At 32.5% G+C, this 15951-nt stretch overlaps 1 protein-coding gene across 2 annotated transcripts in view; it reads right to left on the bottom strand.

Annotated features, from left to right (window-relative positions):
• Positions 1 to 15951, bottom strand: part of LOC148598301 (tudor domain-containing protein 7A-like) — a 55517-nt gene that overhangs the window by 16396 nt on the left and 23170 nt on the right. For both annotated transcript variants that reach the window (XM_088561993.1, XM_088561992.1), the window contains exons 11-22: positions 12251 to 12384; positions 11359 to 11482; positions 10692 to 10735; positions 9317 to 9428; positions 7893 to 8009; positions 6614 to 6754; positions 5545 to 5635; positions 4460 to 4594; positions 4175 to 4278; positions 3199 to 3345; positions 2846 to 2944; positions 1974 to 2086 (exon numbers count right to left, since the gene is read on the bottom strand). In XM_088561993.1, coding sequence (XP_088418119.1) covers positions 1974 to 2086; positions 2846 to 2944; positions 3199 to 3345; positions 4175 to 4278; positions 4460 to 4594; positions 5545 to 5635; positions 6614 to 6754; positions 7893 to 8009; positions 9317 to 9428; positions 10692 to 10735; positions 11359 to 11482; positions 12251 to 12384 — 1361 coding nt within the window. The remainder of the gene's footprint in view (positions 1 to 1973; positions 2087 to 2845; positions 2945 to 3198; positions 3346 to 4174; positions 4279 to 4459; positions 4595 to 5544; positions 5636 to 6613; positions 6755 to 7892; positions 8010 to 9316; positions 9429 to 10691; positions 10736 to 11358; positions 11483 to 12250; positions 12385 to 15951) is intronic.

Below are 15951 nucleotides of genomic sequence, written 5' to 3'. Positions count from 1 at the left end.
TTCAGAGTGGATTTTCAGGGGTAAGAAATTAGGAAATACATCTTGTAGCCCAGACCATATTTATGCTTAATATTTTCTACATGTTCAACTAAGTTTTATCCAAAAGTTTGGTAGCCCAGCTCAAAATCTAGTAGCCATGGGCTATTGAGCCACTGCTTATTTTTATCCCTGATTTTGTTTAAACTAGAACAAAGGACACGTGCCTACAATATAAACAAATTCGGGCAATCATATCAGGCCTTGGCAACACTAATCTTGAACAACACTAGTCTAAAGAGTATTCTCAACTTACATGAAAATGCTAGTAAAAGTCTAGGGATATATGACATCATAAATACATGAAGTTAAGAATATTATTATATTCTTGTGGCACAAGAGCCTGAAAACATAGAAACAAGGAACAGATTCTTGAAAAGATCTCGGGTTTTAGAAAACAACCATTCAAAGTTGATTTTGTCTAAACTAAAACATCGGACCCTTACCGAAAATATCAATGAACTTGAGCAATCACACCAGGCATTGACAAAACACAAAACTAGAAGAATACTATACTCGACGTCACATACAACACATTTTTGAATTGAAGCTCTACTTTTTAAACCGTCGGGACTTACTGCTAGAGCTGTCTCTCTTTTATTAAATATGAAGATAGTTCGCATATATGCATGACGTGTTAGTACCAACGAGTCGCTTATTAGCTTAAATCATGCATAACAAATCCTTACAGGAAAATCCCATACTAATATCCGACATGTTGGTTTCTACGAGACGATTTGTTTACAAACGAAGTTCGTAAGTTCCCGTCGAACTCCGGTGACAATCGTCTATTTGATCAACTTCTCGGTATTGTACGTTATTCGCGTAAAATAAATCCAAGATATCCGAAATAACGCCGAAATGCATTCTGGGTTCTTTGGTTTTTGGACAAACCATTTAAACGTAAACAACATCTCCTAGCAACCCGATCACTGTAAACATGGCCGACTTTTTACAATGTAAATATTGGCACCGAGAATTAAAATCTGACCGGAATTTAACGATTCAATGTTTAGGGAGAAGCCGTTTGGCTTAACAAATGAGCAAGTCATTTAAGACAATTTAAACGACGGTAGGTGTCAATAAAGTCATAGAAAATATTTTTATTCAAATTTTAACAGTATGTTATTTATGTGACGCCGAGTATAGTCTGAGAATATTCCAGGCGCAGATCCAAGGACTGGCGTACAGGGTGTAGGCCCACCCTAAATTAGTAGGAAAAAAATGTTTCACCATAATACTTCTTGCCTTGCTATGCACGGCATTTAATTAAATTCACGCCCCCCACCCTAAACTCAAATCCTGGATCGGCCCCTGTATTCTCAACTTACATGGAAATGTCAATAAGAGTTTTAGAATGAAATCTAATCCAATACATAAAGGCTTGTGATCAGCTTACTCAATTTAGCAAACTTAGGCATGTAATTATATGTAACCAGTCTTAGCCAAAACCTTAACTATATATGTCTTAAAAGGAACTAATAATTCCTCCCTAATAGTGCCCTAACACAAACAACATGTTAGATTACCAAGATCAGTGGCCATGATTGTCCTTCACAATAAACTGATTTTCCTGACAATATACACTTCACCATAAAGTTTCCTATACATGAAGTTTCCTTAAAATCCAGCAAACAATAAAGTATGAGTTACAGATAAATAATGTTATACAGACAGACAGAAAGATGAAAAGCTTAATACCACCTAAAAAACTTTGTTAGTGTGGAAAGAAGTTAAATGAATTAGAAACTTGTCTGAATAACATATTTTCCCTTTATATCAGATTCAGTACATTTTGATTCTGTGGAAAAGTAATAAACACCTTTCTTTACCTACCAAATCCTCAAATTCATAATGAATGAGGTTCGATTAAGACTGGTGTTCCTGTGTTTTTTTTACTCTATAATATAGTAATTTAGTTATCCTCCTATACTGACCTTGAGATGATTTCTGCCACACAGGTTTTACCCAGAGCCAAGTCCAAGAGTCTGTCTAGTGTTGTTGGGTTTGTTGATATCTCTTCAAGGCCATACAATGAGATCTCAACAGCCTAAAAATATATGGAAACAAAAATGAGGATACTGTTAAAGTATGAATTCTAGGAATGCATTGTAGTGTCATCTAAATTGATAAAAGTTGATTTTTTATTTCCTATTTAAACCAATTCTCTATTTATAATGGAAAAAGTGAATTCTCAGCTGAAGAATAAGTGTAATAGGACAAAAGAAGTAAATCTGCATAACAGTTCACAGTGAATAGCATCATAAAATTTTTGTTCCAATACACTGCACAACACAGTTCTGTTCGGTAAACATATGGTGACATTGCCTGTCAAAAAAAAAACACTTACAAATGATTAAGCTGTTTATTTCAATAAGATATTAATCAAAACTACATGATCTTATGAGCCAGGTGTCAATCTCACAAAAACTTGTTAAAGAAAAGTTGATCCATACCTTAAGACATCACAATAGAAAATAGCATTGTGATGTCATAACTTACAGTAAATTTTATACTTATGAAATTTGTGAAAAGAAACACCGAGTTGACCTCAATATTAATAGTATATTGGAGAACTTTTAAAATCAGTTTTTATTTTTATTTAAATCATAAATAAATTAGTTTTAACCAATGGGTTTCACTTTCAAATTAGAATGGCTATAGCACAGCCACCTGCATAGCATAAAAATGTTTTGTTTGCTGACATTCACCATTTGATCATTTAGAGATAGAAATATGGCCTAGGATTAAAAATTGTAAAAATTGCAAACCTAATGTCATGCCAAAAGCAAAATTCCTACATACATACCTGGTATGGCAACAGTTTATTTACAGCAGGTTCTAGTGGTTTTAGTTGACTAATACTGACTTTATCTGTGTCTCCATGGTCCAGAAAGTAACACTCAGACTAACAGAAACAGAATACAAAGCTGTTAACATAATCAATAAAACTGGAATTATCTCCCTTTGCATTCAAATTTTTTAAAAACTGAGAAAAAGAATTAAATTTCCATTCATTAACAAACAGTTAAGTCATAATGAGATTTTTAAAAAAATACAGAAATGTAAAAACTGAAAATGGTTGTCTGGGAATAAATCTTTGAGGAAAGCTTACTCATAATTTGTATTTCTATCCCCCCCCTCTTTTTTATTTTAACTTACAATATTATTCTCCAATGACAGAACACGAACACGATGATAGAGTTCATCAACCATGGCAATATAAATATCATCTTCCTCCACTGTGAAATTAGTTTTACTGGACTTGTAAGCCTCTTCTAGCTTGTTATCATATTCATCTAGTTTTTCCTGAAAAAAAATTGATGAGTAATTAAAATAGATCACGTTTATTATCTAAATAAATGGCAATATTGGTGACTATTCACACATTGCAACTCAAGAGTCACTTCAAAATTTCCACTGATGAAAGGTTTGTATGAATTCATTACCAATTATTATATTACTGTACATTATCAGGACAATTCAGAAAATTTCTCTTCAACCGTCAGAACTGAAGTTATTCTATCTACATGTATACTAATTTGTCCTTCACATGGATAAAAAAAACGTTCTCATATATTCTTTACAAATGATTAAATTTGCATCAACCATGACCACCAGGATGCTATCAAATTTCATTAAGCTTTTTCCAATCATTACATATTTTCATGGGAGAAACAAAATCTATCCCTCTGTAGAGCATTTTCACTGATACAAACCGAAATTCGTAAATATATAAATACAAGGTCAATACTGCAACAAAATTTTAAAAGAAAAATTGAGTTGTAAGCAAGAAAAAACAACATTTATATTCGAAGCAGACAACATCCTGGCAACATCAAAACAATGTAACGTTGCAATTGGAAAGTTATATTCAGTCAATTACCGTATATCACTTGTTAATGTATGGTCATGCATTTTGACTGCTCAAACAAAATGGTTGCAGTATAAATGGAACTCCTATATTAAGTTTGTTTCAAAATATCAAGTGATTGTGAGAAGTTGTTGCAGAGAAAACCCTTGGGATAAAGGTATGATGCACAGACAGACAGACTGGCAGGCAAATGGCAAGGGTCAAACAGTACCCTTCCTTCAGAATGGGGGTTAAATGTTGAATGCATTTTCCCACAAAACTTACTGAGTAGTTTTCTCCAACAAGTCGTATCACAACTGAATTAGAAGACTGGTTTATAAAAGATACATACACATCCCATTCATTCTCATCAGGTAACTTCAATGGCCCTGAAATACATAAGACCATCTGGTAATAAACATCAAAGAAAAACACTTTCTAAAAAAAAAGTATTGGAATGATACAGGTCATATAAGGTAGAATGTAAAACCCTCATCTCCAAACTTAAAATGAGACTGTGGTGAATGTTTATGACTAAACCAGATTCTTGGAAGGGACTGAAGTACTCACCAGGTTCATTATCTGGGACATCACTACACACACTCTCTGTAATTTCTCTGACTAGACCGAGTTTGATTAGTTTCTGGTTAATTGAAAATGACATGTCTTCTTTAAGATAAAGATAAACTTCACATGCACCATCATCTGAAAGTATAAAAAAAAATTACAAGAAAATTTGTTAATTAATAGGCAAAAAGACCCACACAAAAAAAAAACATTGAGTTTAATATGTCTTTTGACAGGAAGTTGGTGTCTGTACAGACAGTACAACATATCAGACTGAAGTCCCATACCCAGTTTCAAAATGTTGCCATGAAGGGTCCCTGAGTCTCCATATATTTGTAAGGGAAACATGTAACATGTACCTAATGAGTATAATAGCAATGTGTAGTTGTAAATATGTATGGTCTAGATATTGATTAAATCAATGAATTTATATTGGAAATTTTAATAATCAAAACAGTGATCCAGAACAAAATAGAGGGTAATTACAGAATTACCAAACTGTTATACAACACAGATATGGTATGAAAGGGTCTCATTTGCATAAATAAATATTGTTAGTCAACCCAATGTTTTTTAACTGGTTTGTGATTACAGGCTGTCCAGCACTTTTTGGCAAAAAATAAGGGCTAGTTTTATGGCTAAAATAAGAAATTTCAAGGCAAATTCTGGGCCAAAATTGGGAATTTTACGACATAAAAGTAACTAATACTACAAAAATTTTTTTGTCTTTCTTTCATGTCTTCAGTAAATTTCCGAAAGAAGAACACCTGATTATCTGCGATGAAGAAAACATTTATAGGCAATTAGGATGCATTCTCTAAATTACAAACCATGCAGTCATTGAAACATAAACTGCAAGGATAATTAAGGAAACTCCTTAGACAGCAGTGAAGTAACATGAAAATTTAAGAATTCACATGAATAATAAGGATTTTTTTCAGGAATTCCTTTTGAATTTGAAGTTTTTTCAGTTATTTCAAAAATATTTTAAAAAATTTGGAATTTTTAATAATTTTAGGGCCACTGGAAAGCCTGTAATTCTGTAGTTCATACAGACACCAGTGATATTACTAAGGTTTTAACCTCACCATTATAGTTCTGTGTAACAGCAACTAATTCTTTATCTTTGACTAGCTCAGCAAAAACTTCTGAAAGTTCTGATGACCAATCGTCCTCTCCCTAGAATAAAGTACAAGTGTGTATCTCACATATTTAAAGAAGCTGAAAACCTTTCACTGCCATACATATCAGTTATCATCATGTTCAAACCAAAGTATGCATTTTTAAAAAAAAATTAAGTTACAGTGTATACAATGAAGATGTTCACGGGACAGAGTTTGTCTTCCATCGATTTTATAGCAATCACCAGATGAACTTTCTTGGGTAGTTGAAGACACAATTGAGACAGATAATTAAACTTCTATTGGACAATTCATCATTGATCGATACACAGCCAAATGTGCCACATATGATAATCATATGGTGCTTGATTCATATGATAATCATATGGTAATCATATGACGATCATATGATATTGAACATATTATAGTCATATGATTATCATATGATTCTCATATGGTAATTTTGGCTTCAAAACATATGACAATCATGTTTGTGAAAAACATATGATTATCATTTGATAATCATGCAATAATCATATGTATACTTAAACATATGATTATCATATTGTGCTCGATTTATATGATAATCATGATGCAAATCATATGATTCTCATGTGTGGCACATGTGTAGGTAAGACCTACTCTATCACAAGAACATTCTCATTACATGGGCTATGATTCCTTCCTTTTTTTTATTATTTTGTTTTTTTGTATCTATTTATCTATTTTTTAGGGGGATTGGGGTGTTCGTGAAATCAGCTTTTTGTTTTCTTAGATATCTACAAAGTAAAAAAATAACAATTTCATGAAACAGTTGACTGCCTGAACAAAATATGTCACTAAGTTCTTAAACAGCAATTGTGAATCAGATGATCAATTTTCATATTGTGTTATATGACTTAATATACATTCGTTATGTGACTTCATGCCCTACAGGAAACAATAGATGGCATACACAGGATATGTTGCAACTGCTCGTTCCTCTGACAGTCATAAGATATCACATGACTGATAACACATCAATCATGTGACTTACCTTCAATGTTTGGATGCCATACAGGGAGCAGTAAATAGCCTGAACAGGATAAGTTGCCAGTTTCTCTGACAGCCATCTTGTATTACATGATTTACATTTATCATCATTACCAAAATCTACATACAATACATCTATCACAGACTGAAACAAATGAAGAAAAAAAATCTGAACTTAACTGCCATGCATTATTTATAAAATATATATATATATATATATATACATGTACTTTGTATATAATTTAGTACAAATTTACCTATGGGGAGATAAATCTGTATTTTTTTGTCAACTTTCTTCATAATTTAAATGTGTCAATTATGTCTTAGTGATGAGAAGTAAATGTAACAATAAAATTACTGAATAATAATATGATTCTAATAAAAGTGATGGTTAATTGATTGATTGATTGTTGGGGTTTAATGCCAGAGCAGGAATATTTCAGCTATCTTCAGGCAAAGAAGGTTTGAAAATTGGCGAAAAATATTGATAGTGATATGTAATGAACAAAATGTGTAGATAATATATTTCAATATAATTCAACTTAGCTGTTTTGACTTATTCCATGACTTTACTTAACTTATATACAACACTTCATGATATTTCTGTCATAAATATGACTTTCTAAAAACTAGCTTAGAAAATTGACAATTGTTTTGGTCTTATCACTTTTCCCTTGTATGCATTTTTCTTTAAAGTGAACCTGTACTATTTTAAAACAACTTTCTACAGTCAATTTTACAAAAAGCCATGGGTGTAAAATTGATTGAAAGTTAAGATATCACAATGTTACTTTACTTTGTGATGTCTTTACTTAAGTAGGATTAACAGTAGTTGGTGTTTATGATTTTAAATGAAATCTGATTGAATGAGCTAAACTTCAGCAAATCAAGAAGAAAAAAATTGGTCACCAGCAATAAGAAATGAATTACAGAATCCTACAAGCTTTGTCCATCTTTTTTTCAGAAAGTCAAGATGTAAAATTAACAAAATTCCTTCATTATATTAAAAAAATATTTTGTTTTACTGTTTCACCTCTATATTTTTGTATGAATCTTAATATTGTATACCACACATACATTGTAAGTCAATAGACAGGGACATGTTTCAAATTCACAAAACTCTGGTAGCTGGAGATTTTGCAAGTGAGAACCGGTAATGCAGGATACATGTGTCTGCTAGTGACACTAGTACACTTCAGTAGCAAAATGCAGGAGGATAATAACACATATTTAAAGCATTATTTCTAGTAACATTCAGTAAAGTTGGCAAAAGATCAACTTACATTTTTAGGAGTTTCTGAAATAATTTCAGCTCGGCTCCAGCTGCCATCACTGCCAGACCCATATAATGCTGCTATATGTCTCCCTCTTGTAAGAGCACTTTCATCTGGTGCAGGGTCCTGAAAACATAGAAAAGGTCAAATATATTCATGAAATTTGGGAAGCTCAAAGCCCACAATTTTGTAAAAAAAAGTCTACAAAACTGAATGCAAATTCATTACAATATCTGCACATACCACAAATCAGCCAGAATCAGCAATAGGTTAGAAAGCAGTCAACAAGTAGATTCTCATCCTTCCAACCCTTAAAAAATTGACAAAAATAAAAAAAATTGGGATGGGGTGGTGTTTCATATTCATATCACTTTCTAGTATTGAGATACTTTAACATACAAACTTATATTTCTAGGTGACTAAATGATATCACTTCTCTGAAACTGATGTGGCTATGGATATTGAACATATCTTTATTTCAAATAGCTAAAATAAGGCTAATATCTGGAAATAAGAAATAAAAAATAAAATATTAAATCCTCCCACCATCCAAATATTTTTTGTGGAGGCTAGATGAGAATTTACCATTAAACTTTACTTAGCCTTACCTACATAAGTAAAAAAATCAATGTTTCGAAATGAACAGAAACCATACCCATAAACAGTGTTCATTCCAAACCATGCCCATGCGCCATTTGTGTGGATATTTTATGCACAAAAAGTGTGGCATGTGGGCCCAGAGGGAAGAAAAAGAATGATTCTATGTGGAGCTGCAAAAAAGAAAAAAACAACATATGTTATTCATTTGGAGTTTATGTATATCTGTTACTTCCCACCTAAAATGAAACTATAAAGTGTATACAAACCTGAGGTAAACTTATTTGTTGGTTGAATCTTTCCTGTTATGTAAAAATGGCCCCTTATAATACTGCCTTATTAACCACTTTAATCTGAAAATGACACCCTGTTTTGCTGTTAAGGGGGCCAATGGGCCTTTTGCAATTTTCTGGAATGAACACTGCATAACCCTAGCTAACTTTAACAAATCTTGGCATAGTTTCATAAAGCATTTAAAATTGAGACTTTCCTAAGGTGCTTTGGTCAGAAAAACAATTCCATTAAAATTCCACATAGATTTAAAGCATTGCAATGAGGTCTGATATTACATAATGAGAGAACAATCAATGTCTCAATTTAAATCAGACTTAAGGAGAACCTAAGGTAAGGGACACAACTCTTACAATGAAATCATTGAAACGTTTGTATTCAGGCTCTTTATAACAACCTCATGTAAGCATCAAAGTAACTTGGACTGATTCCATTTTGTTTCAAATGAAAGTTTGATAGGCTTTGGTGAAATTGAATATAATACAAACATATCACTGATTTCAAGAGTTACATCACTTACTCTAGGTCTAACTCCTTAAAAATACCTGAGCCAGTTTTATTAAATGATCAGCTATTTCATCAACAGGACTATCATCTACTTGCACACAAAAACAGCTGACATTCTGTATAAAGGTGATATATACAACTACATTCTCTCTAAAAATAAATGTAAAAATCGGGTATTAATGGACCATGAAGTTAAACCCCATAATATAATGGTGAAAAAAGAGTAAAGCAAAATGTTCAAAATGGCTAGAAAACTACACTTTGAATTTTGCTGAAAATCGAACTAAGCCTGTATTTTATGGCACTTTAAATAACTGCAAAGTTTAAAAAAATATTGCATACATATGTTCTCTAGTTATCATCAGGAAACCATGAAGGGGTGGACAGATAGACAGACTTGCAAATATTTGGTGAGCATTACATAATACCTAACCACTATAAGTGGCAGGGAATAAAAAGAAGGATTAGTATGGTACAATAATATATGTTACGCAAATACATGTATAGTGTATACATAACAGATCTTATTTTTTTTCAAATTCAGTCATTAGTTCAAAGTTCAGCACCCTACTTCACATAAAGTTGTGATTACAGTAAGTAATACAGCTAATTTCATGGAATAGAATTGGTCTTTCATTGAATGGATGGTACTTACCAAATGAAATGTCCTAAGTAGTAAACTTAATAATTAATAAGGAGATCTAAATGTTCTATCATTCTATACATATAATTTGAGTATATGGGGGCAACTCTTTCCCTGTACCTTTGTATAATAATGTTTTGGGGCCAGCTGCAGCCTGCACTGTGGTATGAATATTTCCTCCTCATTCAATGAAAACCAATGGGTGACCTCGGCTGACATGGGGTTATATATCAGATTTCAAGAGTTATGTCCCTTACCCTAGGTTTACCTCCTTAATCAAGGGAAGACAGCTCTACTTTCCGAAGTTAACCATGTTACTTGCTGTAAGTGTTTCAGAACAAAACTTTCATTTTCATATCTGATTGATTTTTATGTCTATCAATCATAAGTTCTTGAATTGAAAAATTTCTTATAAAAATCATTAACTTTGAAACCAAACCTAGCTGTTGAAAGATCAGTTATAACAAATTAATTCTCCTTCAGCAATGAGTGGTTTAAATTATTTCTCCACTCAAAATGGTAAAATTAAGGTTTCAACAAGTGAGCTTTAGAGAGCACATTATAATCTGGATTTTACCATAGAGGGTGGAAAATTATTTAAATCAAGAATATGCGCAACGAGAAATGGTTTCTTTCACGAAATCTGTAGATACATATAATAATGTAGAATGGAGGGAAAATTCTTGCAGAAATTTAATCCCTGTCTGGTATTTAAAAAGTCACACACATTTTTATCACCAGCTAAGAATGGGAGAAAGTAAAATACTTACCCAAGAGGTAATGGTTCGCAATCTGGAATTCTGAAGTCTTTTCTCTGAAAAATCACAAAAATGAAGGCATTATTCTGAGCTTCCATGAAAACTGATTTATTCAACGGGTCATAGTTTTCCTTTCCTCGTTTGTCTATCCCGGACTTGACTTTTTATGAGCAACTCGGCGGGTGTTTCTAGAAAAGCAGAGGACGCTTACCCTACCGGTGCACCTGGTCCATGCTCCCAGTTTTTAGTGGAGTCCGAGTTGCTCATTTACTTTTGTTACTTTGTATGTATGATTTTAGTTACTTTATGTTCTTTGTTGTGTATGTCTGTTTTCCATGTCTGGTCTTTCTCCCTGGGCTACATTCTTTTGATTACCGCTATAACCTTGGTTCCCTTGATTACTCTTCCATGAAATGTTTCGGTACTGTAGTGTTTCCCTTCAAAGGAATGCCTTAATATTGATATTTTGCCTCGGCTACAAAGATTTAAATCTAATTGTCAACCTTTTTAAACTATAAAATCTTTGTAAATGTGGATAATTGAATTATTCTCTATGAAATTTGTAGTTTAACTAAAATGATAACAAAGATATACAGCTATGTAAACAGTCTGAAACTAACACAGAATAGTATAGAGAGTGGTACCTCTCTATTTCAATTTGCCATAAAAATACAGATACCTGAGAATTAGCCTGTACAGGCATTGGAATTTCTGTGAGAGGCTGAGTAGCCGGAGGAGGATTTGATACTGGTGCAGGACTGTCCTTAACAGGGTAAAATACCTCCATATTAGTCAAACCATTACTGAAAAAATAATGCAGAACTTTTGTCAACTCATTCACAAGTTATAAGTACTGTAAAAGAACAATGCAAAATAACTGTTGAAAATTTTGTTTCCTTCTCAAATCAACACATTTACAATCCACAAACAAATGTAATTTTGACTAACCATGAAAATTGGTACCCATCAAAATAGTACGTTCTCTGTAACCATGGCAACATATATATATAACCAATATAAAATCAGATTAATGTTTATTATAGCATACATTAACATGTTCCCTTTTCCCCATATGAGTTCAAAGGGGTATAACTCCCATAAAATTCAGTGAATCATACATTATTGGTAATATGTGTAACTACCAATCTTATGTGAGCATGGAATTGATAGAATATCGTATAAACCCAATATATATTTGAAATAAAGTGGAATTGGAACTAAACATATGTCATAATTAAAGTGAAAAGAGTTTTGATATAATTTACAAGTGAGCAACTGCCGTAGTGAACAATAGAATTTGAAGCGATTGGTCATTTGTACTGTGTCTTTTTTTCGTCATTTTTGCGACATTCTAAAATATGTCAGAATTCTAGTAGTTTCGAACTGTTGAATTATCATAAAAAAGCAATTTTCAGACAAGCAGGATAATCCTTTATAAAGTAAAATTTGTTAAATGTATAAATGCATCTATAGTTTCTAATTAAAAAATATATATATATATAATAAAGTTTCTAATTAAAAAATATATATATATATATAATACCATTACATTCAAAGTATATTGTACATACAATTCGAAGTAGGCAATATCTGTCCATGACTTGACAAGTTCCTGTAAATTTCCTGGTGGGTCCTCACTGAACCTTTCTTTATACTCCACTGGTAGCCTGGATTTCCACAGACCATTTGGTTTGGCTTGTAACATCTACAGAGAAAAATACATCATTTTCAATTCATTCAGTTGGATACAAGTTTGACTTGCTAATTGCAGGGTAGGAAGCTCACTCAAAATCCAGCCAGTCCTGAATACAATTTTTCAATATATTTACTATATGGCTATATACATTTTTGCTAAAATTAAGCCAGCCTTGCCAAGAAAATAGCCAGTCTATTTTTAACTCTGCAAATTGTTCCATTCGGTCACAGTTTATACGATCTATCAAACTCTATTCTAGTCTTTGTTCAGATGAACATTCAGAATCCTCAAGGTTTTTCCTTCTATGACTAGAAAAGTCACCTGAACAGAAAACAGAATGTTTTGAATCCTACTTGCAGTAATAGGCTTGGTCTGTACATGGATAGATTTACTAAATGTTGGTAAAACTTTCAATAAATAGACTCCAAAAATGCCAAAAAACAATAAAATAGTGTTTGTAAAAAGGGTCTGCAGTAGCTATCTATGCCCTAAGTTTCTGTGATGGAAAACCATATTTAAATTTTTATTCAAATGAAGACTTCTAGCAAACACAAATTTTGTTACACATATACTGAATGTCCTTCACGCTCAAGTATAAAGAATGAAATATAAACAGTGGGGCTTAATCACAGAACAACATCCATTCCCTCTTATCCGTTTCATCCTAATCTCTTAAACTAAAAAAAAGACAACAGGAAATCTATGAGCAACGGCTCAAAAGTGATAGCCCTGCTTTCAATCATGACTTAGGGAAAATGAACAAAGCCCTTGGTAAAGAGGAAGTTGTTATCAATTTTTTCTCAAAATTAATCCTGCAGTATGGTATACTGCAGGAAGAATGTGTTAAAATTTCAAGCCCCTGTGAAGAGTAGCTGCAGAGAAATAAACAAAGGCCTTGGTAAACAGGAAGTTGTGATCAAATTTTTCCAAAAAACAGATCCCCCAATTTGGCATACCAACAGGAAGAATGTGTTAAAATGTCAAACTGCTGAGAAAAATGTGATAGAAAAAATTGTTACAAACGGAAACACGGACGCACAGACAAGGTTAAAACAGTATTACCCCCTCTTCTTTGGACCAGGGGTAAAATAATAGCCAGTAGCAAAAGCAACATTCTTCTGTAAAAGAAGATCGTTTATAAAATACACAAAATTCTAAAAAGTGCTTTTGATTCTTTGTATGACATTCCGTAAGATAGACATACAAAAACTATCTTCTCCAAATGTTTTTCAAACTTCAACAGAATCAGTCCTATATGTTTCTGACTTCCTTGCAATGAAAGTCATAGGATGGCAAACAGTCAACAGTTACAAATATTGCATTGTGAAAGCACTATTATTCGTGGGGTAACAATTTTTTGTGGTTTTCGTGGGTGAGCCGAACCACTGAATTTAGTTCCCAACGAAAAGGAGATTCCCATTGATGAGTATATTGAAAACCTCAAAACCACGAATTCAAGAATCCACAAAAATGGGTATCCACGAATTAAAGTACTTTCACAATATATGGTTTACTAACACTTAAGCCTATTACATACTAGATAGTCCTTTAACCCATATAATCAGATATATTAGTCTTAGATCTCAGATTATTATGTAATTTAAACATATTAAGGATCAAAGATTAACCCAAACCTGAGGCTGTTATTTAAGATTTTCACATTTCTCACTTGACTTAGTGCTTATCCTACTTTTAAGTTGAAAAGAAGTCTGATACCAGGAACAATCTTTAAAACTACTGCACTTAAGTAGAGGAAACATCTTTACCTTTTTTCTATTCTCAAAGTCATGTACATGTACTTGTAAAACTTAACAAATCAAAATAAAATGCTTCATTGAGTGCAACTTGATATGACCACAGAGGTTGAATCCAGAACAGTTGGGGAATGTATGGATACACCATTCAACATTGAAACAACTCTGAATTTCGATTGCAAGTAAAAGTTTGGCACAGGATAAGATTTAGAGGAGAATAGAAGTGGCTCCTAATTCCTATAGTTCAAGGAACAACCCAAAAAATCTAATCTAACAAAATTAAGTATTCTTAACAGCACCAAAAAATCTAATCCAACAAAATTAAGTATTCTTAACAGCACCAAAAAATCTAATCCAACAAAGTAATATGTATAACCATTTTTTTTTTTTCTTTTTTTTTTTTGCAAAACAGATAGTATGTTTTGGTGGTTTAAGGGGAGACAATTGGAATGGTCTATCACTTTTAACAAGACATACAGCAAAATTCAGTTTAATGTTGATCATCTTTCCAACAATTGGTGTGTGAAGACTGTGACCCAATATTTGTCAATGACTGATTGTAATAAAAAGTCATGACCTACCAAAACTGAGTCAGTTGGCAGTTATAAGATTTCAAATTTAACTTTTTATGAGACTAGAATTTCCTTTAAATGAGTATTAAAATTAAATGGTCTGATAAAATCATCAATTCAATATTTCTGACCAAACAGGATAAATTGAATGCCAAGGGAAGTAATTGGCAACCATTCCATTCACAAACAAATCCAATAAATCTATATTGATTAAGAGGATTAGGAGATGTCAATAAAATGTCAAAGTATGACTTACCAATGTCAATATATTAAAGATACAAAAGACCATTGTAAACATTCCATAGTGTAGATAGTAGCCCTTAGTAGTACTATAAGTATACAGATGCTATAAACAATTGAAGTACAATCAACAGGAGGCTCCAAGGAACACTGAATAGGTCACCTAAGTCTCACACACTGTAAATTAACCAACAAGAGTTACAATTCTTATAAAGAAGAGCAATGGTAATATTCCATTGTGTAGATAGTAGCCCTTAGTTGTAATAGAAGTATACAGATGCTATAAACTATTGAAGTACATGATCAAAGTGCTTATCAATCAACAGGAGGCTCCAAGGAACACTGAATTGCTCACCTAAGTCTCACACACTGTAAATTAACCAACAAGAGTTACAATTCTTATAAGGAAGGGCAATGGTAATATTCCATTGTGTAGATAGTAGCCCTTAGTTGTAATAGAAGTATACAGATGCTATAAACTATTGAAGTACATGATCAAAGTGCTTATCAATCAACAGGAGGCTCCAAGGAACACTGAACTGCTCACCTAAGTCTCACACACTGTAAATTAACCAACAAGAGTTACAATTCTTATAAGGAAGAGCAATGGTAATATTCCATAGTGTAGATAGAAGTCCCTTAGTTGTAATAGAAGTATACAGATGCTATAAAAACTATTGAAGTACAATCAACAGGAGGCTCCAAGGAACACTGAATTGCTCACCTAAGTCTCACACAATGTAAATTAACCAACAAGAGTTACAATTCTTATAAGGAAGAGCAATGGTAATATTCCATAGTGTAGATAGAAGTCCCTTAGTGGTAGAAATAGTGTCCTGATGCAATACAACTGAACTGAAGCCTTAATTGATTAACAAGAAGCAAAAAAAAAAAGAAGTACATAATCTCTCAAAAGGGACTCAAATGTTGATTATTAACCAAAAAGATAAGCAACTCTTTGGGGGTCAAATATTGTATATTGTATATTAACCAAACAGATCAGCAATTCA

The sequence above is a fragment of the Perna viridis genome, chromosome 14 (assembly GCF_037379345.1).
Source record: "Perna viridis isolate PV_CMFRI_1.1 ecotype Kerala chromosome 14, ASM3737934v1, whole genome shotgun sequence".
Classification (NCBI taxonomy): Eukaryota; Metazoa; Mollusca; class Bivalvia; order Mytilida; family Mytilidae; genus Perna; species Perna viridis.
This window is presented reverse-complemented; position numbering and strand designations above follow the sequence as displayed.